This window comes from Pygocentrus nattereri, chromosome 13 (assembly GCF_015220715.1).
Source record: "Pygocentrus nattereri isolate fPygNat1 chromosome 13, fPygNat1.pri, whole genome shotgun sequence".
NCBI lineage: Eukaryota > Metazoa > Chordata > Actinopteri > Characiformes > Serrasalmidae > Pygocentrus > Pygocentrus nattereri.
This window is the reverse complement of record NC_051223.1, coordinates 34262815-34290471: the sequence shown is the minus strand read 5'-3', so window position 1 is coordinate 34290471 and position 27657 is coordinate 34262815. Positions and strand designations below refer to the sequence as shown.

The following is a 27657-nucleotide window of genomic DNA, read 5'->3' as shown; positions in this document are numbered from 1 at the left end:
TGTTGATCGCATATTAGACCGTTGTCTTACATGTGCACAGAATAACCCAAAACCGGCCGGACCGCACCAAGTTCTTCCTAAACCGGAAACACCTTTTCAAGAATGGCAAATCGATTTCACACACATGACGACTGTAGGGCCGTACAAATATTTACTGGTCTTAGTAGATAAATTTTTGGTTGGACAGAGGCGTTCCCATGCAATAAAGAAAATGCAAATACAGTTCTGACAAAACTATGCCAAGAAATCATACCGCGTTACGGTGTCCTCTTAGGAATAGACTCTGACAAAAGCACACCGTTCACCTCCAAAGTCACACAGATGCTCGCGAAGCACCTGAGCATAGACTGGGCTTTCCACATCCCCTATCACCCTCAATCCTCGGGTATGGTCGAAAGGGTTAATCGGACTATAAAAGGGCGGTTATGAAAGGCCATGCAGACGCAGAACACTACTAATTGGGTGAAGGTTTTACCTGTAGTTTTGGCCAAACTGCGGATGGCGCGCACAGACACTCTGGGTGGTCTGTCGCCGCATGAAATTGTCATGGGACGTCCGTTCCCCCTCCCATGGCGTCAGAAATCGGCTCTGGGGGGAACGGCGGACTTGGATGTGCGTCGCAGCGAGTACACCGCAGGGTTGTTAACTGTTCTGAATCAATACTGGGAGAGGGTCAATCAAACTATCACAGACCCTCCCAAGGTCTCAACCCATGCTTTTAAGCCGGGCGATCAGGTATTGGTCAAGAAATTTGAGAGAAAGGGTTTTTCAGACTCCCCTTTCTCTGAACCCACTACTGTACTCGCTGTCACACGCACGGGGGTATTAACCGATCTTTTTCCACAGTGGATTCATGCCTCCAGATGTCAGTCAGCCCCGCAGTGATGTATATACATGTTAGACGTCTAAATATTTTTGTTTCCTATCTCTAACCTGTCCTGTGTTACAGAAGTATGTTGCAGCTAATATTAATCCTGTGCCTGGTGGAACGTGCTGGCGGATCCCCCATGGATAACGTTTTCTGGCAGTATGCTAACTGGACAGCCAGGCAGTACACCAATGACTCCTGCTACGTGTGTCACCTGATGCCCTCCAGTGTGAACAAGCACTCCATGGTCACGGCCCCTCAGGATCTCTGCTACTCTGCAGGCTGTAGCACACATCTGTCTGTCTCCTGACTGTTTGAATGTTACTCATTATGATTACCCTCACATTAATTATTCTCTTTCTTTATCGCAGGATTTTTGTTCTAAAACTCGCAACACTACAGATCTTGCTACATGTTTGCAGTACATTCTTAAATATGTCCTTACTAACTCCTTACTAACTCCTTACTAACTGCTTATTAACTACTTACTCCTTATTTTGCCATGGCTGTCCCCATTATCTGTATGGTTTTGCTGTTGCTGTGTTTGGGTCCTTGTTTTTTTCAGATGCCTCATGGAAAGGGTCTACGCACTGGCCTCTGCGATGCGACCCCCGCGGCCCGTATACCAGCCTCTCATCTCCAGCACCAACCATATGTATGTGTGTACTCACGCACCACTGTGACTCGCCCTGTTATGCCTCACCAGTTTGTGAGGCATAAAAGAGGGGAATGAAAGGGTTAACTCTGCTCCAACTCTGCTCTAAGCAGACTTTGCAGCAAGCATAGCTACTGTCCTTGGCAGTTTTGCACAAACAACTTGCTCCTCTTATCGGGACAACATTCTGTCCAGAACCATTTGTTCTCTTTCGTAGGTAAGATTATCGTACACAGAGCAGAAGCCCCCCTCGTTTGGGCAGTTCCGGTGGTCCGTGAGTGTCAGCTTAGCATTTCATGACTGTTAGACAACTTATTTGGGTCCACCCTGTTTGCTTGTACGTAACAGGGCAGGACGTGTTTGTATAAAAGAAGGAGTGCCCTTCTTTCTTTGTGCAGAAGACTTAATAAACTCTTTGATTGATTAAGAGAGTCGTTCTGTCTTCCTGCACCGAGCGCTCCCGCTGCAACTGAGGCTTTCCACAGGACAGGTGATCCACTCTCTGGTTCCTCTTCATGAACGGACCAAAAACGGCCGGTCCTTTCAGTCGTGAAATTTCCTCCCTCCTAAATATTCCACAGTCAACTGTCAGTGGTATTATAACAAAGAGACGTGTTCTCTGGAGTGATTGCAGTGAATATTATTGAAATTAGTCTTTTAGGGCTTACTTGCCTAATGCAGACGGGGCCGTCTTTCAGGGGCCGGTTCTTTCCACCACTGCAGTGAATTAACGCAATAAAAAGCCAACAGGCCAACAGAAACAGGGAGGTCATTAACCAGGACAGACGTACACGAACTGTAACAAACAAACAAACAAACAAACAAATACCTAAAAATAATAAATAACTGAACAACGGTTGAAATGTGCACCTTTTGTTTTTCAAGGTGTAACAGTAATAAACCTGCTACAGAAAGAAAGCTTGCAAGTTGTTATTACTTGTTATCATACTTCAGGGCAAAAGAAGCCTTGGATTGGAGCCCAAAGGACTTGCAAACAAGCTTTCCACATATAGTAAAACCTTTTTAGAACAGATGCTGTCTTAAAGCAGATTCGCATCTGAACCCTTAAACAAGTCAAGGGCAACAGTGGCATAACTCCCCATGAGCATGAGAATGAAACACTGAGATGAACCAAGGCTCAAATAGAGAAACTCCGTAAGAAACTGAGGACGAAATGGTAAAAGCAACCAAAGCACAAAAGGAAAAACCCTTAAAGAAGCACTGAGGGAACCACGACTTAAAACAAACCCATCCTTCTCTGTGGTGCACTGAAAAGGGGAGTTACGACAGAGTAAAGAAATATTCCTCAGGTCTTTTTCTTTTCAATCGCTGAGGGATATTGGTGTTGTCGTCACATCATCTGATGTGAAGAATTGTATTCAGTAGCATCAGGCAATGCAAATGAGAAAATCTAGGTCAAATATAAAAAACCATATATTCCATCTTCCATATGACATCAACTGGCTGAATAGGTAATGCATGGAAAACCCAGGAAAGTCAATCTGGCTTCTGTCCCTGGCTTTGGAACATGAGGGACTGCTTAAAATTTCCATAATTGGGTACAGGATGAACGCCAAGGGCAGGATGTCTCCTGTCTGATTTTGTTTTCTGTTCCCTAGTGAACACTTTTTTCCCCTTTTCCTCTGCGCTGTTATCACAGGAACAAAAAAGGTCTGGATTTTCCAGCACATAAATTGTCCAAGGTCACCAACATGTTCTCAGATCCACACATTTCAGAGTTCAACTGGATGTTTTCTCTAAATGACGTTAACTTTTTTCTCCTGCCATTACAATGAAATGGATAGTTGATAAAGCTTTCCTTTTTATCTTCAGTTAAAACCCATTAGCAAACAGTAACTGAAAAGCTTGATTAGCTAAATTCGAGCTGGGTTAATGTGGGAAACTGCTGTGAGTGGTGATGTGTGATGCAGCTAACTGAAGAACGAAAGTTGAACAGTATAAACTGCTGAATACTTCACAGCAGGAGAAAAACTGGAATGTAAAAAGTGGAAACTATGTAAAGTACTGTGCAAACGTCTTAGAAAGTCTTGTGTTCATTTGCTGAGAAAAGTGTTTTTGTATTTGAATAAACAAAATCTATAGAATATATACACACACACACACACACACACACACATACATACTTGATGATATTAACAAGTCTCTGTGGTGGCTGTGATGGTACCAAGGAAAAATATGGACCTGAGAAATTCTTGTTACTTTTGATTGTTTTTATGTTTATTTGAATTATGAATATGACTTTATTCTAATGTATATTGTGATAAACTCACTGCTGAGGTAAATTATTTTAAAAATTGCTTAGATGCCTAAAACTTTCACATAGTACTGTATGTCTAGAAGTAACATTAATAGGGAATTTTTTCATGCAGACCTGCTTTGTCAGACTGGCCCAAATCATAAGGCTTATGAGTCAATGGGCCAGTTTCACAGGCCCAGATTATGCCTCCTGTCCTGTCCTGTCAAACTGACCTCAACGAAAACTGATGCATCCAAAATTTGAAAATCATGTTAATTTTATGTTTAAATCAGGTTCAATCAAATTTCACCCAAAGGTAATAGGAGGGTTAAGGCTAAGCCTATTGGTGACTTATCATTGGCACTGCAGTTTAGCGCAGAATAAGGCCTAATTCCTGTCTGGGAAACTGGCCAGGTGCCTTTTACAGATTCATATACAAGTTGTGTAGGTATGGGAGTGAGGAAAGGAAGTCTGGAACTGCCCACAGTTAATAAATTCCTGTGAAAATTCAGCCAAATGCAGACCTCATTATCTCCCAAGAGAAATAAACTGCATCATAATCACTGTAGCATATGTACCCCCGGACGCTAATGCTAAGCTGGCTATGAAAGAACTTTATGCAGCCATTAGCAAACACCAGACCAAACACCCTGAGGCTGCTTTTATTTTTATTTTTATATTTGCTGGTGACTTCAACCACTCCAACCTGAAAACAGTCCTCCCCAGATTCCACCAACATGTCTCCTGCCACACCAGAGGGGACAAGACTTTGGACCATGTTTATTCCAACCTGCCTGGGGCATACAAAGCAACACCCCTCCCCCACATTGGACAATCTGACCATCTCTCCCTTTTCCTCACACCTCGATACCCACCACTCATCCAACGTGTGAAACCCACTGTGAGGACAATAAAAGTGTGGCCAGAGGGGACAGACGCCGTGCTCCAGGACCGGTTTAAAAACACTGATTGGAATATGTTCACTCACACAGACTTGGATCAGTACGCCTCATCTGCACTGGACCACATCTCCACCACTATAGACAGTGTCACCACTCAGAAACAGATCACCATGTACCCCAACCAAAAGCCTTGGATGAACCGGGATGTTCGTCTCCCGCTGAAGGCCCTGAACTTCAGTTCAGCATTCAACACAATCATCCGCTCAAAACTCATCACAAAACTGCTCATCCACCATCACCATAAACACCGGTGTACCACAAGGCTGTGTAATGAGTCCCTTTCTCTACTCCCTCTTCACCCATGACTGCAAGCCTGTCGATGGTTCCAATACCATCATTAAGTTTGCAGATGACATCACGGTGAACCACCTGCCCTCAGACATCCTGGTGAACTTCTATCGCTGCACCATTGAGAGCATCCTGTCCAACTGCATCACAGTATGGTACGGGAGCTGCTCTGCCTCAGACCGGAAGGCACTGCAGAGGGTGGTGAAAGCTGCCCAGCGCATCATCGGTGCACCACTTCCTGCCATAGAGGACATCTACAGGAAGCGGTGTCTGAAGAGGGCTGGGAAAATCATCAAAGAACCCAGTCACCCAGCACACACACTCTTCACCCCCCTGCCCTCTGGGAGGCGCTACAGGAGCCTCCGGACTAAGACCACCAGGTACCGGAACAGCTTCTTTCCAACAGCTGTCACACTCCTGAACTCTCCCTCCTGATACCTAACAAATAACAATGGACTGTACCCTAACACTCAGATAACACTGTACCAATAACACACAGACTTACACACCACTCAACACCACTTCCTGGCACTTACACCTGTTCTATACACTGCCCATTATTGTATATACTGTGTAAATACTCTACCTGTTCATAAGTACATACTTATCCCCCTTCATATTTATAACCTGTTCATAGTACTTTATAACCCCTCATATTTATTCATAGTTCATAGTACTTTATAATTTCCCCCTTCATATTTATAACCTGTACATTCTTGTTTATAACCTGTATAACCCCCTTCATGTTCATACCCCCTCATATTTTTTGTAACCTGTATATACTATATTTACTGTACATTGTAACACATTTATATTTCTGCTAAGCACTTCTGGATGGATGCAAACTGCATTTCGTTGCTTTGTACCTGCGACATATGCAATGACAATAAAGTTGAATTCTATTCTATTCTATTCTTTCCTTTACTCCAAGCACAGTCAAATAGCAAAGACATGTTTGGCATTTGACTTTTACTAGTTTTGCACTGGAGCTATGAGGCTAATGTAGCCAACAGGCCATGGAGGACGTTTTGGGTGATAAAATTAAAGAAGCAACTCTAGACAACAAAAGCCTTAACTGTTCAACTCCGTTTGGGATAAGGGGAGAGACTATTGTCATTGCCCAAAGGAAAATATCTTCCAAATGGTAACTTGACTAGAAAAGACATCAACATTCTTACCTTTTAGTGTAAGTCACTGTAAAGAGGTTCTATTCCAAACAACGTTGGAGCACTTCTACAAGTCCACTGCTCGTAAAATTTGTACAGAATGTTAAGAACAGCTGCTCAATTCCAATGGAGTAGAAAAATGAAAAATCAACAGTATTTTGTTTTTTGTGTGTGCGCATCAAGTATCACTATGTGAGTTAAACTTTTTGTCAAACTAATACTCAAAATGAATGTTGGTCCAATACATTCTGATGCCATTCAGGAAGGAAGTACTGTGAGTGATGGAACTGGGCAAGGGCACCAGATTATAATACCCAGATTAAGGTTAATTAATTAATCATCCCTTTTTTCAGAACATGTCCTTTTTCAGGACCTGTAAACACATTTGTCTGGGACATTAGCAGTATAAATTAATAAAATGAGTGGACTCTCCCAGCCTGGACTCTCCCAGCTGGAAGTACCCAGGGAAAGTTTCACCAATGGCACTGAGCCAACGCTCCTCCACACGGTGCAACACCAGAGCTCACTCGTAAGCATCAGTAGCATCTTGTGGCATCTTGTGGCATGATAAGGAAATACAGCCGTTGCCTGAGATTCTGTGTATGTGTGTGACAACAAAAGTGTTTTGCACTCAATAAACGAACGTCTTTCCATGAACAGGGAGAGTAATGTATGAAAGAGTTTTCAAAGCTTTAGCAGCACTGTAATTTCATATGGTCATGCAAACAGGGCTTCTTTAAATTGAACTGAACTGAATTTACAGAACGACAGAATAAACCAAAGGTTCTAAAATGAAGCTAAAAGCACTCATCTTGTAATACAATGGAGTGAGAGGAAGACATCAAAAGTGCAGGGGGGGCAGGGGGACACTAATTACATGATTAAATTACATTAAAACTTCCCCTCATTTGGTTCAATTCAATTCACGCATCGCTTAAGCTTTCCAGCAAGACGGTGATGTGAGTGGTGGTGGAACTGGACCAAGAGCACAGCTAGTAGTGCCCAGAATACAAGACCATACATCCTCTTTTTTCTTGAGATCATTCATCAAACACAAAATGAACACACACACACACACACACACACACACACACACACACACACACAGACGCAACACATTTACTTCCTCATAACCACAGAGGCACTTACTAATGCTTCTTCCTGTTAGTCTCCAATTAGCTTTAAAGACAGATCAGGATATCTAACCTAAATCTTCTACTGTCTGAAGATCATCAAAGAAGACTGACAGGAAAATAAGCACTGATAACATCTGAAAGGGCTGTGATTTCAGAACATATCAGATGACATTACACATCAAGGGCTCCGCAGTTGCATAATCAAAGTACTGTGCCGAAGTCAGAGACCACCCTTCATTTATTTTATATCTGGTCAAAAGGACCATTAAGTAGAAGTTATTCATGGGGGGAAAAAACACAACTTTTCCAAGTTTTCAGTACTCACTGTGTCCACTCTTTGCTTTTATTATAGCCACTATTCTTTTTGGGAGACTTGCTTTCAAAGAAACCTGCTGGGATATTTTTCCATACCTGCAAAGCTCAGTTTTAGAAGCTGGTTGCATTTTCTGCTTCTGACAAGCCGAGCAATCCTAAACACACTTGATGCGGAGGTCTGGACACTGGAGTGAACAGTCAATTGTTCTGAGAACACCAGGAAATGCAAATTTTCCACTTTTCCCATCTGTTTCTTTTTCTCAGGGCCTCTTGGCAGCTACACATCCTTTCAGACCCACAGTGTTTTCCTCTCACAGTGGAAGGATGCACAGAAACACCTGTGGAAGAGCTGAGCAGAGTCTGATTTTCTGCTCTCTCTCTCTCTCTCTCAAAGACGAAAGCTTTAAGTGCTGTGTATCTGATGGGACAGTGTACCAGGTTTTGGTCAGATGGGTAGGAGTTGGTTTTCTCTCTATCTTTTAATACATTTTTAAACTGCAGTTCTTGAAACTTTCTAACTTATGGATTGTGAGGTTAATAAATCCCATAGGTGTGTTCTTTTCCACCTCTGTAGCGGTCCATGTATCGGAGTGGTTGTCCATGAGGGTATTTGCGCTGGGGTGGGTGGTACACAGGAGGTCTGTCGTATTCAAACACCGGCTCTCTCATATCTGTGGAGAGGAACATTATTTTAGCCACTCTCTCCATTTAATTTCAGCTTATAGAATGTGCTGGGACACATTTTAACAATACTGTTCATGTAAGTAAACTGCAGTAAATGTACTTGATTCCAAGGTGCAGAAAACCACAATTATTGACAAAAAAAGTAAGTTTTAGTAAAAAAAAGTAAAAAAAAGTTTTGTCCTTGACAAAGTCCTAAGAAAAAGTCTACACCAGATTCATGGTGTGCCTCTAAACTGCAGAACTGCTCGCACTTGTGTGCTCTTGCGTGTGCATAGAGTCTTGTTCTTCCCTAAGAATTGATCTTGAATGAATGTCAGAATTCTTATGAAAATTCTCTTAATAAATTCTCTTGATATCCTCTTAAGAACGGCAGGTGAATGAGGCCCATTATGTTCTTTGTCTTATAGCCATTACTTTTCAAAAGCTTATGGAAATACAGACTTCCGGCTTCATCCTCTGTCATCTGCATAGATGAGAGGTTTGGAAACATTTTGGGCACAATCATGTAAGACACCCACACACATTCCACAACAGAGTGGGACTGCATTTAAACGCTAATCTGTGATAACAAGCTGCGGTTTTATGTAACTGGGGCTGATTTAGAAATACAGATAATTCTGCACTCCACTAAAACAAGCAATAACAGTGGCTTATCCTACTGGTCTACAGTAGCTAATCTCTGTGCTGGTAACTCAAATTCTGGGACAGATAATAAAACTATATTCAATCAAAAACTATGGCAAGAAATCAGATGTTTGTGCTGCATTACATATTGGGCCTAAAGCATGTAAGTAACTGCAACATCTGTCTTTATAGGCCAAATCTGTGTTGGGAAAAGGACAGTTCCAGTTCCAGTTCCAGTCCATACTGAAAAAATCTACATGTCTACATGTTTTCACCTCTGCAAACCCACACTGACACTAAAGATACCAACCAGGACAATGAAAATAGAGAGCAGCACAAGAAAGGCATTCAGACAATCAATACTATCTAGTCAAACGCTAGTCAGGTGTGAATATACAAAATCTGACTTGTGTCTCTATTAAACAACAACAATAACTCTTTTGTGCTTAATGTTTACTCTGAGAACAAACTAAAGAAGTCCTGCGCAAATCAATTTGATTACATCTTTTCATCGTTTATTTATTTATTGTACTCAATTTGTGTTAAATGGCAAACATTGTATTTAAACAATTTCCTTAGCCTAGTTAAAAACGGAAAACGAACCATTCAGTGCTATTAGCCTCCGAGACGGGAGTTTTAGTGGTTCAAGACTGGAATGGGAATTAGTGTTATGTAATGTAATATAAATGTTTTATTGATGTGTTACTGCATGCGTCACTGTAGCATTCTGGATACTGGGTCTGTCTTAGCCTTTCAATCAACAGCAACATACTAAGCACTCTTATGCTGTGCGGTATGCAATTATTCTGTGTGGTGTGCAATTTTCACTAATCTACAAATATCTGAAAAAATCCGTCTCAAAGAAATGTGAAAAATGATTAACATTTTGGAAAGTATACAGTGAAACATTTACGAAATTAAGAAATGGACCTGCTGTCTTTAAGGACAGTATGTGGGGTCACACAACAATTTAAAAACCATAAGTATCAGAGGAGATTTGCTTTAAAAATTAATAACATTACATTTACATTTACGGCATTTGGCTGACGCTCTTATCCAGAGCGACTTACAATTTGATCATTTTTACATAGGTAGGCCAAGGCGGTGTTAGGAGTCTTGCCCAAGGACTCTTATTGGTATAGTGTAGGGTGTTTGCCCAGGTGGGGATTGAACCCCAGTCTACAGGGTGGAAGGCAGGGATGTTAACCACTACACTATCCCAACCACACATTAAAATATACTGACATTGAATACGTGTTTACATTTGACTGATACTGTGGATGACACTAGATTCCTATAAATTACTAACAAACCTGCATTTTATTCATTTTTCTGATTTTCTAGCCCTCTGTAAGTAACTCTTACACTTCTCTGTCAGGCTAATCCAGGTAGTACATTTTGTAAATGTGACTGTAGCGGCATCGTCACTGGAAGATTTTTCAAAGTTTTTATGCAACTGAGAAAATTATATGTATGAAAGTGTTTAACTGGACATTTAACTAACCATTTGTTATGTAACTTTGACGCTGTAAGTGTGTGTGAGACTCACTCAGCAGTGTGTGGAAGGTGCTGGTGACCGACTCGTCCCATTGGCTCTGAAAGAATGCCAGCCCGGCGGGAGTGATTAGCCCCTCGTGTTTCTTGTAAAATTCCACTGTCTTAAAGCTTCGCTGCTTCAGACAATAACTGCATGAGTAAACACAAACACAAACAAAACACGGTCAAGAAACTGAAGAGATCGTTTGATAATGGTGTACCTGAAGCACAAATGCTCATCAATGTGGTCATATATGAACTGCATTAATAGATCATGCTTTAAGCAGGGGGGTTGCTTACAATTATTTCAGTTTATTCTAATTTAAGCTTTTATTTCTACAACAGACATTGTCACAGAGCAATTTTAATCCAGGTGCAAGCTGATGAGCAAGCTGAGGGTGAAAATGGCAAGAAGGAAGAAACAGTGAGAGGAACTAAGACTCAAAAGCAGAACCAGTTCTGCACTGGGTACATAGAACCAGTTTTTTAATTGGATACACACTGGAATAATAATCAAAAACTAAAGCTAGAAAAGCTGTATTTAATAGATTCACTCAGACCAAAGAGTGGAAATACCCATGACACAAAAAAGAGCAATCTATAAAAGGTCATTAGATAAGCACCATCTCACCAGGGAGAGGGTCTGACATCATTGCTGTAGTCAACATGTGCCTCCTGCTTGAAGAGAACGAAAACATATCTTTGGAAGCCTGTTCCCTTGGACGGAAACGGTGCGATATAATGACAGACTTCATCCCCGGAATGTACAGCATTTCCAGAGATATTACCCCTGTGAAAAACAATGGACTTTGTTTATTCATTCATTCACTCACACATGAAATAACAGACAGGTATCACTGAGTGCTGTGGTGTCATCATTTTTTCTCAAACAGCCAGAGGAAAATGAATTAAAGCAGGAATACTTACACCAACCAATGAACGTATTCCTGCTCACCATCCTGCAAATGCTCATCTGGAAAACAAACCACAACAGATCTGGGAAATCTGTTTGTTGTTTGGACCAACACAGCTTTTTTTGTTGTTTTCTTCACGGAGCTTAGATCGCCATCTTGTGGTGTAACTTAAAACTGACAACAAAACTGCCTTCCTACACAAATGAACATCCAACCAAAAAGGCAGGCAATCAAAACTGTTCAACTGAAAGTTCAGGTAATACACAAGCAGTGAGACACGCTGTATTTAAGTTATTAACTAAACTTCATGCCATGCCCAACATCCTTAAGATAAAGTCTGTCTGGTACCGATAAAAGAAGCATGACTGCTCCAAGATGACCTCTAAGTTTAACTCTCAGGAATACAGTAGATACATATATTTCCCATTTTAATGGATGCATTCATGCAGCTACTACTATATGAAAGCTTATTTTTGTGCTGTATCCAAACTGGATGCTGACAACTCAATATTCAAGTTAGTTTGTGTACCTGGGCTTGTTAGAAGCAACGTCCAGAGAGAGTTCTCTTCTGCCTCAAAGCTTACGTGAGGTGCTACTGAAGCCTGGAAAGCAAAAGTCAATAGTAAGGGAGAGAACAAACAAACCTATTTACTTTCAAACTATACCAAGCGTGAAACAGTTTTCTGCTCATGTCTAACCTGAGTAGGTGATAAATGATTGCCGCAATGCACCGCAGCACTGTTGTCATCTCCATACGTCACCCTCAGCATGACTCTCGGCACAAAATAGGCCATGGGGAAGAGGTCCCGGTAGATTCCGTAGTGATCTGCCAGTCTCTGGATGTGGTAAGGTCCGTTTGTTTTCTCCCATTCTGCTTTTACTCTGTCTAAGGGAATGCGAACTAGAACGGAAATGGAAAATAAATTAATTAATTTCTAAATAAAAACATATATGAATAAATAAGGACAAAATGTAGCTTGGTAACAGTTCTGGCTCTGTGATTAATTCCAGTGTAGGCCTAATGTTCAACCGTAAATTCAAGTGAACCTTTGTGTTATTATTGAGTTTGTAATCCTAAAACTTATTACAGAGTGACTACTATACACTATTTAGTAACTACTATGAGGTTAATATGCAAGTTATGCAGCTATGAGAGTGAATAACGAAAAAGTCAGCCCCCCATATGGACTTAACGGAGAATACCAACCAACTCATGTAGTAACTTTTTGTGAGGTAACATTTAAATGCTTTGAACACTCCAGACATCTGGTTCCCATCACATCAATTCTGACTTGGCAAAGCCATGTTTTATGTCAAGCCACATTGAATGACTGAGCTAACAGGCCGCACGGCATTTCGCTGGGACAGAAACAAAGACTCCGGTAAATCAAAGGGAGAGGGGTTATGCATTTACGTCCATAACAGCTGGAGCACTAATGCCAAAATCATAGACAGACACTGTTCTTCTCATCTGGAGTACCTGACAGTTAAATGCAGGCCTTTTTATATCCCTCGAGAGTTTATCGTTGTCATGGTAACCGCCAAATTCCAACAACACATAAAATGTGTTACCAGGGGGAGAAATACACTAGACAAGGTCCACTCAAACATTAAGAACAGTTTTAAAACAACATTATTACCACATCTGGGTCAATCAGATCACTGCTCTGTATTTTTAAGTCCTGCATACACCCCCCCTCAAAAAGTCTCAACCCATCACAAAGACTATCAAAACATGGCCAGAAGGAGCTTCCTCACAGCTGCAAGACTGCTTCAGAAGGACAAACTAGGATGTCTTTGAGGATCAGGACCTGGATGAGTACACATCAGCTGTACTCTGCTAAATCAAAAACTGTGTGGACAAAAACATCAGGGTGTACCCAAACCAAAGGCCCTGGAAGACAAAGGAGGTCTGAATTCTCCTCAATGAGCGGAACACCGCCTTCAGGTCTGGTAAGAGTGTCCTCTACAGTGTGGCTAGAAGCAACCTGAAGAGAGGCATCAAGGAGGTTAAGACCACCTACAAGAGGAAAATTGGCATTCAGCAGCTCAGCAATCACAACACCAGAAGCTGCACAACAGTTAAAGGTGACGCCTCACTGGCAGAGGAACTTAACTGTTTCTTTGCTCGCTATGAGGTGAAAGCAGCGAAGATAGACACAAGACCTTCACCAGTCTCCCACAACCACATCCTCACTGTGCAGGAGCAGGATGTGAGACGTGTACTCAGGGCAGTGAATTCCAGAAAAGCTGCTGGTCCTGATGGTGTTACAGGAAAGGTGCTGAAGGTATGTGTAGACCAGCTCTATGTGGTATTTACAAAAATCTTCAACCTGTCCCTGTCCAAATCCATCATCCCACCTTGTCTGAAGTCTGCCACCATCATTCCACTGCCAAAAAAGACTACCATCAGTGACCTCAATGACTACCATCCGGTCGCACTCACACATAATGAAGTGTTTTCAGAGACTGGTTCTGCATCACATGAGAGCCATCCTCCCACCCACCTTTGATCCACACAAGTTTGCCTACAAAGCAAACAGGTCCACAGAAGATGCCAACACCACTGCTCTCCACACAGCACTCACACACCTGGAGCACCAGGGGAGCTATGTGAGGATGCTCTACGTAGACTTCAGCTCAGCTTTTAACACGGTCATCCCCCACAGACTGGTGACTAAACTCACAGGCTTGGGGCTTTCACAACCCACTTGCCTCTGGATAGACGAGTTTCTGACAGACCGCACCCAGTCTGTAAGACTGGGTCTCCATCATTCCTCCACCCTTAAACTCAGCACCGGAGCACCACAGGGGTGCGTGCTTAGCCCGCTTCTCTATGCTCTGTATATCTATGACTGTGTCCCTACCCACTCCTCCAACACCATAGTAAGGTTTGCAGATGACACGACAGTGGTTGGATCTCTTGAGCAGACGAGACCGCCTAAAGGGATGAAATCCAGGGACTGGCTGAGTGGTGTTTAGGGAATAATCTCACCCTGAACTCCTCAAAAACAAAAGAACTCATTATAGACTTCCGGCAGAAAGGAGCAGTGCCTACACCACTGTACATCAATGGGGACTGAAGTCCATTACTTCAGATTCCTGGGCACACACACATTTCTGAGGGTCTTTCCTGGACCACCAACACCATGGCAGTGGTCAGGAAGGTGCAGTAGAGGCTCTACTTCCTGAGAATTCTCAGGAAAAACAACCTTCAGGAGAAGCTGCTGGTGTCCTACTACCATTCCGCCATCGAGAGTGTGCTGACATACTGCATCTCAATGTGGTACAGCAGCTGCTCAGTAGCAGAAAGGAGAGCACTGCAGGGGGTCATAAACATGGCCCAGAAGATCATCAGCTGCCCACTGCCCTGCCTGGAGGACCTGTTCAGCTCCCGCTGCCTCAGCAGGGCAGCCAACATCCTGAAGGACACATTTCACCCGGGACATCATCTGTTCGAACTGCTGCCCTTGGGTAAACGCTTTAGCTCCAGCCCATCCCAGACAAACAGACTTAAAAACAGCTTTTACCCCAGATCCGTACAGGAACTGAACACTTCCAAACACAAGGACTTTCTATAGAACACTGTGCTCAGTAGAACCGACTGAACACCACTACTGCTCTTTACTGGCACTGATTTCATAGGACACTGTTCCAGTGTTCCACTTCACCTCTGTGCTATTTATTTGTTCTCGAGTGTGCAATATATATTCTTTCTGTGCAATAATTCTTAAGCTGTGCAATATCATATAATTTTATAAGCTATCCAAGGAACGTGCAATAACTAACTCCTACCTCACTTCTTTACTGTCTGTTTTAGAATATATAGTTTTATAGTCCTTTACCTTTTCATTTAAGATTTTATATTATTTTTCATAAATCTGCACTTTATATATTTTAGCCTTATGTTTAATTATTTTGTGTGTAGTAAGTGCCACTGGATTGCTGCTCAATTTCGTTGTACACTGTGCAATGACAAAGGCATCTTATCTTATCTTATCTGTTTACATCTTAACCGTTTAATTGTTTTGAAAAATCAGTGAATGCCCCTTTAACGCACACATATCAGTCCTGGAGAACCCGAGTTGGTCAGTGATCTACCTCACTAATCACACCTGATTCAACTCACCAGGTAATTTATCAAGGCCTTCATCAGCTAAATTCAGAGTGTTAAATGAGAGATACACTAATCTCAGCAAAGCTGTGTTCATCAGGATAGGCTTAATCTGGGTTATATCAAGACAGTGAAATGAAACAACAAGACGTACAGGTACGCAGACGAGCGGCTCTCTCCAGGTCAGGGTTCTGCCTGTTCTCCCTCATCACCCTCTTCCTTTCTCTAACTTCCTTTGTTCTAGAGGGCCGGCAGTGAGGCAGCCCAATGTTCACTGGCTCCAAACCTAAACACACAGACAAATTATGCTTATAGCAACGATGGAGGACATTAAACACGACTTTAAAAAGTACCACATTTAACAGCTGGTCTTTCACAACAAATGAACTAGGCCACAATGACCCTCAATTCATGGATAATGTCATGAAGCACACAGGCTATAGCAGATTTAGAGACACTTAAGTGAGCTGAGTTGTTTTGTCTTGGTCTCCATTAAATATTGCAAAAGGAGCACTTACCCGCACCAGACTGCTTGTCTACATGTTTCCTGTACGTCTTCCACCACACCTCTTTATTATTGGCCTCCTCCGCCGCTGTGAGGTAGCGTGTGTAGCTACGATATTTTTCCAGCGATTCTAGGTTCTGCCAGTCTATGTCTTCGTTCGGCATGGGACCCAGCGGAGCAGCCCGCCGATATAATACAGCTGCAGATGTTGGAAAGAGTGACATGGGCAGGCACATGTTAGCTACATTCTGGATAGACCAACAAACAACATGGCACATGTAACACTCTGACAGCCTGGTTACCACAGCCACAAATTTAGGTGGTAAATTGACATTTCAGTAAGTGATTCATCCTTTTGGGTCTAAGACATGTAGAGGAGACATGTTTTAGTCAGTCAGGCAAATTATACAGCTAGCAGGGTCTCACAAGTGGCTGCAGCCAAAACTGAGGGAAGGGCCACTGATGGTACTCTTTCATAAATGTGACAAACCCACTGACTTAACAATAAGGCTTAAGGCTCACTGGTAGGTTTGTACAGCAAATAGCAAATAAAATGGCTATTTTTGTGTTGCACAGTTGCCACTGTGACCCCTGGTTCCCATCACCACGACTGTAAGAAATCAGTAGGTTTGTCTACAGTCTGTATGTTTGTCTGTAGGTTTGTCTCTAGTCTTGTCTGTAGTCTGTAGGTTTGTCTCTAGTCTTGTCTGTAGTCTGGTCTCTAGTCTGTAGGTTTGTCTACAGTCTGTAGGTTTGTCTATAGTCTTGTCTCTAGTCTGTAGGTTTGTCTATAGTCTGTAGGTTTGTCTATAGTCGTCTCTAGTCTGTAGGTTTGTCTACAGTCTTGTCTCTAGTCTGTAGGCTTGTCTCTAGTTTGTAGGTTTGTCTACAGTCTTGTCTGTAGGTTTGTCTATAGTCTGTAGGTTTGTCTATAGTCTGTAGGTTTGTCTAGTCTTGTCTGTAGGTTTATCTACAGTCTGTAGGTTTGTCTAGTCTTGTCTGTAGGTTTATCTACAGTCTGTAGGTTTGTCTCTAGTCTTGTCTGTAGTCTGTAGGTTTGTCTATAGTCTTGTCTGTAGTCTGTAGGTTTATCTACAGTCTGTAGGTTTGTCTCTAGTCTTGTCTGTAGTCTGTAGGTTTGTCTATAGTCTGTAGGTTTGTCTATAGTCTGTAGGTTTGTCTATAGTCTTGTCTGTAGTCTGTAGGTTTGTCTCTAGTCTTGTCTGTAGTCTGTAGGTTTGTCTATAGTCTTGTCTGTAGGTTTATCTACAGTCTGTAGGTTTGTCTCTAGTCTTGTCTGTAGTCTGTAGGTTTGTCTATAGTCTATAGTCTTGTCTCTAGTCTGTACGTCTGTCTCTAGTCTGTACGTTTTTAGGGCTGTAAGTTTCTCCACACCGACCCACTGCACATCACACCACTATGTGTGACTGTTTACATCTCAAGACTGAATCATTCAGAAATTTAGAAAAGTCGGTGGAGATGCCCTTTAACGTCAGGCGGAGCGGCCATGCTCACAGACCAAACGGAGCAGAACGAGCTCGAATCATGGATGAAACACACAGTGAGTGAGGCTTAACATCACACACATCACTGCCTCATCACTCACCTGCTGTGATAAAGGGCCTGGCGTTGTTTTTGACCCCTAAATCTGCCCCGATGCGCCAGAGTCGCCCCACCGTCCTCTGCAGCGCCATCTTCGAGCACACACACAGAGTGACGACAGCACACATACGTACAACACTTCTGCGTACTACGTCAGCAACTGTGCAGTTGTGTGAATTTCCTCCAGTTTACATCGCATGATACTGTGTTCTGGCGAAGTGTGGTGAGTTATTCGTGCCGTGTTGTACGTGGAAAAAATCTCAGTAGGTGATTGAAGTCGCTCTTGTGGACTTTTGTCATTCGCTGTCGCTAAAGACCGAGAAAAACGGGCTGCTTAGCTGTTAGCTAACCTGGCTAATGATAGCCAGCTAACCAGATAGCTGTCAAACCGCGGAGCCGAAGTCAGTTTTTATTCGCCAGGCTTTGTTAGTTAGAATTTCCCCGTTCCGCCTTAAAAGATGCAGCAATTGAATGTAACGGCTTCACCATTTAAGGTGGAACGAGAAAATTCGAACAAGAAGCCGATTTTAGGCTTGTTGTCAAACCAAAACCTATGCTAAGCTATGCCAGTTTGAAAGATATTAACGTAGTAAGTTAGGCGTCTGAATGTCAGGACGCTGTTTCGATTATAAAGCAACGGTTTTATATTTGTTTCAAATGTCAGGACGATACGATTCCTCCTGCAAACGTGTGATTGATAACCCACGATCAATACGATTACTAATGCAGGATCGATAGTATCAGTACAGTGCCTCTCACTAATGTATGCTTGATATGATTCTGCTCGCTAATGTGCGATTTAAGTGATCGATATGATACCTTTTAATGTATGATCAATATGATCGATATTCTTCCTCTCACTTAATCACGAGCGATATGATTGATGCAGTTTTTATATTTGACATTTCTGTTTCAGTTCCAGCAAAATCAGATTCACAGTAAATATTTCTGAACCTCTGCCTGAATGGAAAACCTAAAATGACAGAAAGAAATCAATTTGGGGGAAACAAAATCTTTAAAAATTAGATTGGACATTTATCGGATTGAAGGAAAATGTCAAAGTAGATTGTCTTTCATCACTTACCCTCTAAACAGGTGTGAAAAAAGGTTACAGTGAAATGCATGTTGAAGATATGTTTCTGTAATGTGGTGTGATGGCTACCTGTCGTCATGCAGTGAATACTAAATCCATCCATCCATCCATCCATCCATCCATTTTCTAAGCCGCTTCTCTGTCAGGGGAGGGGGGGGGGGGGGGTACTGGAGCCTATCCCAGCAGTCTTCGGGCGATTGAAATCATTTCTGTCATCTTTCAACTCTGATCATTGATCAATAGGCAGGGGGGGAAGAAAATTTCAGAGTTCTCTAGAAACAAAATATTTTTAGTTACTTGGCGAGGGTCAGTGTATGTAAATTTGCTTGATAAAATTGCAGTCTAGCTCTTAGGATTGATGAATTAATCAGAATCTACTTCTCATTTCAGGGTTTGGCCTCAGTGCCTTAATTCTAGTGAAGCGTAATGTTAATGCTGCAGCACACAAAAAGCATTTTAGACAAACATGTGCTTTCAGCTTTTTGGCAACAGTTTGAGGAAGGCCCTATCCTGTTCCAGCATGACTGTGCATAAAATGAGGTCCTTAAAGACATGGTTTAATTCATGTGGTGTGGAGGAACTCTAGTGGCCTGCACAGAGTCCTGACCACAACCCCACTGAACACATTCTGGATGAATTGGAGTGCTGATTGTGAGCCAGGCCTTTCCATCCAACGTCAGAGTTTGACCTCACAAATGCTTTTGATTCCCACAGACGCAGCCCAAAATTCTTGTGGAAAGCTTTCCTAGCAGAGTGCAGGCTGTTATAGCTGCAAAGGCAGGGGGTAACTCCACATTAATGCCCATGGCTATGGAATATGTCCAGCAAGCTTATATGGGTGTGATGGGCAGGTGTCCACATACTTTTGGCCATATCGTGTAAACACAGATAAACAATTAAATCATTCATTCCCAAGACTGTACAGTCCATATATGTGAAGTAGCCATGGCTGTCTGTTTTAAGTTCATTTTGCCTGCAGTGTCACAAAAACCAACACAATCCCATATCCACCTATTCATCCTACAGCAGTTTTGTTTCATCCATTCACACTGTTATAAGGAGAGTTTCAGCCCAAACTACTTTTTGAATAAGTCACAATACAGGGCAGCCAAACAGAGCAGAGTTCACTTACACAGAGTAGTCCTACAATAATAGTAACAAAAATAGCCTTTTCAGTTCTAAGGGATAATTGGATAATTGGAAAATGGTCATGTAAAGGACTGTTCTTGGTGTTTAAGCAAACAAATGTAATAAGTAAAAGGAAAAGGAAATTATTAAATAAATGTCAGATATGAGGCCTTTAATGATTTGTGTCAAAGTGTATTAGTCTGGTCTGCTTTTTAGATGCAAAGCTCCTCATTGACTTCTAACACACTCGTGTTTTGCAGGCCAGTGATTCCCGAGGGGGCCCGATTTGCACTCAGGTAGCTTCTGGTGCTTCATAAGAGTGGTGCCTCACATCAGTGACATTGTGTGTCATTTACTTGACAGGTAGACAGACCTTGTGATGGAGGCACACAATCTGAGCTGTGCCATCTGCTTGGAGCGTTTTAAGTTCCCAGTGACGATACCGTGCGGCCACACTTTCTGCAAGGACTGTATCTCCAGACACTGGGATCAGAGAGAGAAAGTGGGACCTCAGCCTGCCGAATTCAACTGCCCAGTTTGCAATGAGACATTTTCCAGCAGACCCACACTGAAACGCAACGTGTCCCTGTCTCTTCTGACCGAAGTTACTGTTAACAGCTCTGCGGGGAAAGACAACAGTGCTTCGTGTAGAGGAGATGCAGCCAATGCTGGACCCGAGCAATTCTGTGGGCGTCATCAGAAGCCCCTTGTCTTGTACTGCAGGAACGATGGCATGTGTGTATGTTGTGCATGCGCTGTGAATGAGTGCAAGAGCCATGACAAGGTCCTGATTGAGGAGGAGAGGAATAGCCGAGAGGTAATAACAGGCCTCCTCTGCTTTTGTTCCTACCAACAGATTTGTATTAGTTTGTGTTTGTTATAGTTTACTTGCAAGCCACATATTGCTGCCTGGCCACAGGTTCAGTCATCACAAAATTGATGTGACTCTTCTTTCTTTGTCTACAACACAAATACAGCCATTTTATCTGCTGTCCAAAACCACCAGTGAATCTACACAAGTCTTATGAGGGTTTATATGTAATGTTGATGATGGTAAAATAATGATAAATCTGAAAAAATGATTTTAGGGTTTACTTTGTCTTATAACAGTATATTAAGCAAGTCTATTGTAGCCCAAAAGTTTCTCTAAAACTACCACAGAACAATGTCTCAGACAGTGTATTTATAATCATTCAGTGTAATATATTTTATAATGTGGCTTTTAGAGCATGTGTGTCAGGCCTCCTGGGCCAAAACACTGCAGAGCTCAGCACACTGCCTTATTAAACTCACCTGATTCAGCTCATCACCTGAGTGGCAAGTCCTTCGTGACCAGAATTCAGAGTGTTAGGTGAGGCTGAACACTAACCTCTGCAGCGCTTTGGTCCGGAAAGTCTCCACTGTGACATGCCTGTTTTAGAGGCATTAAACTCTTCAGACGTCTAGTTCCTATCACCACCACTGTGAACAGTTCTGACTTGGTAAATTTCTCTATAACAGAGCATTTCATATCAAACAGATCTTATGAATTGAAAATCAGGGGTGTTACCCTGTAAGTTGCTCTAATGGGTCCTATCCTGATTGACAGGCAGGGCTGAAGAAGAAGGGATTGGAGGTCAAGAAGTGCAGGGAGGACACAGAGCGGAACATTCTGGAGCTCAGTGAGAACATCGCTAAAGCTAAGGCAAGAAAATAGCATCAGTTTTGCCACAACATTACTATTCTAAAAGAAAAAGTGTTTATTCAACTTAATTATCAGAAACGATGTGATACATTATCTGCCTCGTTAGAGCCAACAGCTGTCCAAGTGGTGATGATTCTAAGCTGAAGGTGTCCTCCTTGATGTTAATGTACTAGGTTTCACTGCAGCAGACGTCTCAGTGGGTGAATGTGAAGTTCACGCAGCTGCTGAAGGTGCTGGTGGAGAAGCAGGAGCTGACGCAGAGCTTTGTGGAGCAGCAGCAGGAAAGCGCTCTGTCCCAGGCACAGGCTCGGCTCAGCGAGCTGCAGGAGAAGGCTCAGCAGCTTTTGGAGCTGGAGGAGCAAATCGACAGCCTCTGTGCTCTTCCTGACTGCCTGCTCATACAGGTTCCATTTGAGCCAACAGACTTTTAGCCACATTTGGTAACAGATTATCTTGAGCAGATCAGACGAGGGTTACACAGTGTATTGTTCATCATCCCTTTAATGCGCAAACCTTTTTAATGGTCCAAACTTTTATTGCAGCCTTCTGTAACTTAGGAGTAGCACAGTTTGTGATGTAATTACTGAGTAATAATAGAATGTGCTAAGACTGGGATTATAAGAGTAATAATAATTAATCTTAATTTATTGCACTATAATTACAGAATGCTCTTTTGTCCATATTTTGTGGCCCACATTACATTGGTAATATATTCATAATATTAACCAGTCTAACGTGGTAATGTAATAATACAATAGTGTAACAGTGCAGTAATGTCAACCGTGTAATTCACCAGATATATTCCTGAACAGGACTCCAGGCTGGTGGAGGTTCCTCAGATGGGTGAAGTTCCTGTGGAAGTCAGTGTGAATGTTCAAGACAAACTTAATCCAGTCACAGACTTGTTGTCTCGTGTCTCTAAGCTGGTGTGTGAGGACCTCGATAAAGCTGTGTATGCAGTTGTGGGCCATGACAAGGAAGGTTAGGAGCAAGCTCATTTCACAGGAACAGTCTGACTGCAGTTTTTGTAGGTGTATGTGTTGTATTTTGTTCTTGATTCATGTGTATTTACATTTTCCATCTGCTCCAGGCTCTCCTCAGGATAAAAGGCCAGTGCTTGCTGTGGTACCGAGTCCTGCCACTCCATCTTATCCGGCAGGAAAGGAAGGCCTCAGCGCATGTAAGCAATTTTCCTCTTTCATAATACATAGGAACACTTTTTCTATAGATTTTCATTGATTGACTGTCAGTAACATCATAATGATTTATGATTGGTACAAATTTAATGTGTTGATATTCAGTTTATAAAATATCTAAAAAAATGTTGTTTTTATTGTACTGTGAGAAGGCAAGCTTTTGATTGGGTAATGTCATGTATATAGTACGCTTTATATGTTTTGTAGATACTTAACTTACCTTTAACACATTTTTAGCTAAATATACATTAAAATCACGGAAATGGTTGCTCTAACACTAACCTTAAAACCAAAGCCAAAACCTAACCTTCTCCCTGGTCAGCATCCTAACCCTAAATCCTAACACTGACAAGGCTTTTACTACATAGTTTGTTAACATATTGAACATCTGTATATAATTTTATAAGGGTTTATAATGTACTATACAAGTAAAACCTTTGTTTTAAGGAAAACTCAGATGTCTATGATTATTGTTGTCATTGTGCTATACTATTAACATGTAATTATATTATTGCATAATTAATTACATATTAATTACATAATAAATTACATTTACATTCATTTGCACGCCCTAGTGACTGATTTAAGCTGTTGGTTTTGATGTCAAGAAATGGAAAAAAAAAACAAAAGGTATTTTTCATTCTGAACAAGGCTGAACACACAGCCACAATTTTTTATCAAACTAAAATCATAAAATATCTTCTACTTACAAAAAATGTGGCATTGATTGATTTAGAATCCATTTCCTTGTCAAGATTATAATGAATGTACCATAACGGTATTAAAGTGCATCATTCAGCAAGTGTTGTGATTTCTCTCTTGTAACAGACCGTTGTTCCTTGACTTTTGACCCTCGCACGGCCAACGCCCACCTCCTCCTCTCTCAGAGCAACCGTCGAGCCGAACACCTGACCTCTGGGCCGCGCCCTGTCCCCGCTCACGAAGCTCGCTTCGACCACACCTGGCAGGTACTGTGCTTTGAGAACTTCACCCATGGCCGTCACTACTGGGAGCTGGAGGTGTCCAAACCGTGGGCGTACGTTGGGGTGACGTATCAGGCCATCCCTCGCAAAGAGAAGGGCAAGACGTGCATGCTGGGAATGAACGAGCTGTCGTGGAGTCTGCAGTTGGACGAGCGGCAGCTGAGTGCCTGGCACGCTGGCCGCAGGGAGTCTGTAGCTGGACAGCTGCAGCTTCACACGCAGCCCCTGCGGATTGGCATGCTGCTGGACTACGAAGCTGGCACGCTGACCTATTATGGAGAGGGCCAGGTCCGGCTGCACGCCTTCCATTGCGTGTTCTCTCAAGAGCTGTTCCCTGCCTGCTGGATTGGAGAGGGGGTCAGCGTCACCCTCTGCCCGCCGTGAGCCGCAAGACCTATTCCAAGAGCGTCTGAGCTCAGACTGCAGTCTGGAAGAGTGCTGGACTGCAGCTCAAAAAGCAGAATTCAGCTCATAAAAAGCTTGATAACTTGATAACTAATCATGTACAGGCAGGTTCATGCACAGTTTCACATTTTCTCGTCTCAGCAACAAATTATCAAGCACTGGCTGTAATGACTTAAGCTATGTTCACATTATAAGGTTGTGGCACAAATCTCTTTTTTGTCCTTTTAAATCAGATTTAAGCCACTTTCATATGTGGCCATAGATTAAATACAACCCTCCAAAAAGTTGTGATAGTATGTGAAATGCAGATAAAAAGAGGAAGCAGTGACCTGAAATCCACCTTGACCTGGCAAGATATTTTATTCTTGAACTTATGAACTTCATTGTTATATATATATATATATATATATATATATATATATATATGCTTATTCTGAAATTGATGCCCACAACATGTTCAAAAAAGGTTGGGACAATTGGAAATTTAAGCCTAGGAACATTGTGAAATGTCCAAAAGCATCTTAAACTGGTGATGGCAGTCAAGCAGGAGTGTATTACAGGAGCATCCAGGAAAGACCTAGTTCTGTATGAGTAAGGATGAGTTGAGGCTCACTTTGCTAAAAATGCCACAGTAAATTATCCTACAGTTTAAGAACAATGTTCCTGAATGAGTAATTGAAAGGACTTAAGGTATTTCACTCACATATTATCAAAAAATTCAGGAAATCTGGAGAAATCGCTGTGTGATAAGGGCAATGCCAATGACCAATGTATATTGTAGTCTGACAAGTCAACCTTTCAGATTGTTTATGTAACTAACAGACATTGTGTTTTCTGGTGCAAGAATGAAATAGGCCTTCCAGATTGTCACCATTTTATATTTCAAAAGCCAGGGTCTGTCATGGTATTGGGGTGTATTAGTGCCATGGCGTTGGTAATTTATACATCTGGGACGGCACGATTAATTTCAAAAAGATATTTACACATTTTGTTGCTACATATGCTGCCTTCTAGATGACGTCTTTTTTAGGGAGGCCCTTCTTAATATTACAAGCCACATTCTACACGTTACAACAGCATGGCTTCATAATCAGAGTGCAGGTACTAGAAGGTTCCTTTCAGTTGCATTTGTAGAGTGGATAAATAACAAAAAATACAGATTCAAAAACTGGATCAATTGGTGTCTACAGTCCTCAAATGACTATTAAGTGTCGTCAAAAGGAGAGGTGATGTATCACAGTGGTAAACATGCTCCTTCCCCAACTTTTTTGGAACCAATTGTAGGCATCAGATTTAGAATGAGCACATATGTACAACAAAAAACAACACATTTAATATGTTAACATTAAATATCATCATGTGCAAGGTCATGCTGCTTTGGTGCCATCTAGTCATCGAGGCAGAAAAATGGGATATGACCCAAATATCGAAATTCAACAGTACTTGTAATGTAAACATAGCCTTTGGTTTGGTAGAGAAGGGAAATCATGAAACTGTGCAGAACAGTGGCCCCCTTGTTCAAAACTCTAGCACTTATTTGTGCAGTCAGCTCTTTGGTACAACAGAAACAGGACTAGAGAGCCATGCTTTACTGTTTGAACGTCTTGGGATCCATCCACGTTGATCCCCAGGTCGACGAAACTTGATCGAAACTTTCACTGGAGAGACAAACTGAGGCATTGTGCACTACCACAGAGAGTTAAGAAGCCTCACATACCGATGGCTCCTTTGATGACACTCCATGGACGTCTTCTAGTCTTAATGTTCGACAGCTTCTCAGTCACGTTTTAAGACTCAAGCACAATAACATTGCTTGAAGGCAATTCAAAAAGCACTAATCTGTGTTGTCATTGTAAAAATGTCAAGACGTTGCACGTTCCATTTATTTTCTTCAGTCCCTTTTTTCAAAATGCAAAGCACTTTGGATTTTTCAAAAAAAAAAGGAAATTTGTACTTGTATGCAATCCAGGTTAGGCTAGATTTGATGTGACTTATTTGGCATTCATTTTGTCTAGTCCTGGTATTTTTAAATTTTGTAAATGTTACCATGAACAAGTTTTGGGGAAACATTGGAAGGACTTCAGAAATCACTTAATTTAATAAGAGACTTTCGAGGAGAGCACTAAAGGTATAAGGGTACTGTAGAACTGGATCTGGGTATAATCAATTGAACACTGCTTTAAAGAGACTGCAAGAAAAGCTGAATCAAGCTCAACTTGAACGCAGACCGTCCTCATCTACATGTTGAGTTCAAAGGAATTTACTCACCCATTGTGTCTTTAAGTAGCCATATTTCCTATGGTGTCCTTTGTCAGTAAGTTTATCCCCTTCCTATCTTGAGATTGTTGCATACAAACTGTGATACCTGTCAATATGTGCAGACTGCATTTCAACCCAACCTAAATCCTGCGTAGATTAGCTGTATTTCTGTGAGTGAACCAGAAAGTGGGCCAAATGTGAAGCAAGTGGTCCCCATATCATATAAAATTAACTCCCAGTGTATAAGCATATGAGCTTGAAGCCTCTTGCCTTACAGTTAAACCCCACCACTATTAGCAAGCAATGTTAGGTTTAGAACTGGACAATTTCTGAATATAGGATGGATGTGGAATCTCTGGGATCAAATGCATTTGCACAAGCAGTATCTGCTGCATTTAGAAAGGGAACAATTAAGAGAAGCACAGTGAGTGATTAAATCGCACCACTTTAAAGCTCTGAGCCATGTTCCTGATCTTTAAGCAGAGTGAAAGTCATACTGCTTTTCTAAAACCAGACAATTAGTGTACCATTGGGAGAGAAGGATGTAAAAAGTGGAAATGTCCTTAGACTAATAGAGCATCTGTTGCACTCCTCACCATGTCAATCATGTTACTCCAAAGAGTGCAATGTAATTTTTCAAAACCTGTTCCAACTACTGTACAGAATATAACTATAATAAAATACTTTTCAACTGATACATGTTAAATTTAATAAAATACAATCCATTGTACGTCAGACATTACAGCCGAGACCATGCTTAGTTGGTTACACAGTTCATCATTCAAATAAATTAAGTAATAAATTAAAACATCCAACAAGAAATAGTATTTGCACACAAGGGGGAGCTGGGATTGAAGGGGGGGGGGGGGGGGGGGGGATTGTACCAATGCATGACAGTTAAAGTGCCATATTAGTTTGCGTCATGCTCCGGAGCTAAAGAGCTGCTTCAGAAGAGAATGACAACTGACAAAGCGTAATATGACCAAAAGTGACGGTACAGCGGATTCACAGCTGATACGCACAGTATGTAGTGCTTTGGCCAAGGTGCTTTCACATTTCAGAAACGGTACGAGGTGAAATGGGTCTCGAAGCAAACCCCTGAATGAAAGCACAGTAATAGTTTGGATTTCTTATCATACTGTCTGTCCAGACTTGCTGTTCCCACATTCCCTGATAATTATGGTCCCATTTCTTATGAGAGACAGTCGGCTACACTGGCTCAAACTAGTTCATCTATCTGAAAAGTTCACACAGCGATTTATATAAACAGCCACCTTTTTAGA

The 27657-nt window shown here is 41.9% G+C and overlaps 2 protein-coding genes across 3 annotated transcripts; one reads left to right on the top strand and one right to left on the bottom strand.

Annotated features, from left to right (window-relative positions):
* Positions 1-7552: 7552 nt before the first annotated feature.
* On the bottom strand, positions 7553-17765 carry mrpl38 (mitochondrial ribosomal protein L38). The gene is made up of 9 exons (XM_017701118.2): positions 17631-17765; positions 16038-16223; positions 15674-15805; positions 12104-12306; positions 11935-12007; positions 11419-11464; positions 11123-11281; positions 10505-10641; positions 7553-8318 (listed from the first exon to the last, which is right to left on the bottom strand). Exons 1-9 carry the CDS (start codon positions 17752-17754, stop codon positions 8182-8184), a joined length of 1197 nt encoding a protein of 398 aa, XP_017556607.1. The 5' UTR covers positions 17755-17765; the 3' UTR covers positions 7553-8181.
* Positions 17762-27257, top strand: trim65 (tripartite motif containing 65). 2 transcript variants are annotated; one of them, XM_017701099.2, is made up of 7 exons: positions 17762-17849; positions 20211-20664; positions 21436-21531; positions 21705-21935; positions 22344-22512; positions 22622-22711; positions 23556-27257. In XM_017701099.2, the coding sequence occupies exons 2-7, from the start codon at positions 20227-20229 to the stop codon at positions 24092-24094; spliced, it is 1563 nt and encodes a 520-aa protein (XP_017556588.1). In that variant the 5' UTR covers positions 17762-17849; positions 20211-20226; the 3' UTR covers positions 24095-27257. The 2 variants fall into 2 exon arrangements, with proteins under 2 accessions (XP_017556588.1, XP_017556596.1); XM_017701107.2 differs by having other exon boundaries at positions 17785-17849; positions 20215-20664.
* The last annotated feature ends 400 nt before the right edge of the window (positions 27258-27657 follow it).

What these genes read in the sequence shown, in the direction of transcription:
- trim65 (XM_017701099.2), top strand. Translation starts at nt 20,227, where the DNA reads ATGGAGGCACACAATCTGAGCTGTGCCATCTGCTTGGAGCGTTTTAAG. An exon ending in AGAACATCGCTAAAGCTAAG is followed by an intron (nt 21,532 to 21,704) that starts GCAAGAAAATAG and finishes TTAATGTACTAG; the next exon opens with GTTTCACTGCAGCAGACGTC. An exon ending in AAAGGAAGGCCTCAGCGCAT is followed by an intron (nt 22,712 to 23,555) that starts GTAAGCAATTTT and finishes CTCTTGTAACAG; the next exon opens with ACCGTTGTTCCTTGACTTTT.
- mrpl38 (XM_017701118.2), bottom strand. Translation starts at nt 17,754, where the DNA reads ATGTGTGCTGTCGTCACTCTGTGTGTGTGCTCGAAGATGGCGCTGCAG. An exon ending in AGACAAGCAGTCTGGTGCGG is followed by an intron (nt 15,806 to 16,037) that starts GTAAGTGCTCCT and finishes CTGTGTGTTTAG; the next exon opens with GTTTGGAGCCAGTGAACATT. An exon ending in GTTGCTTCTAACAAGCCCAG is followed by an intron (nt 11,465 to 11,934) that starts GTACACAAACTA and finishes TTTGTTTTCCAG; the next exon opens with ATGAGCATTTGCAGGATGGT.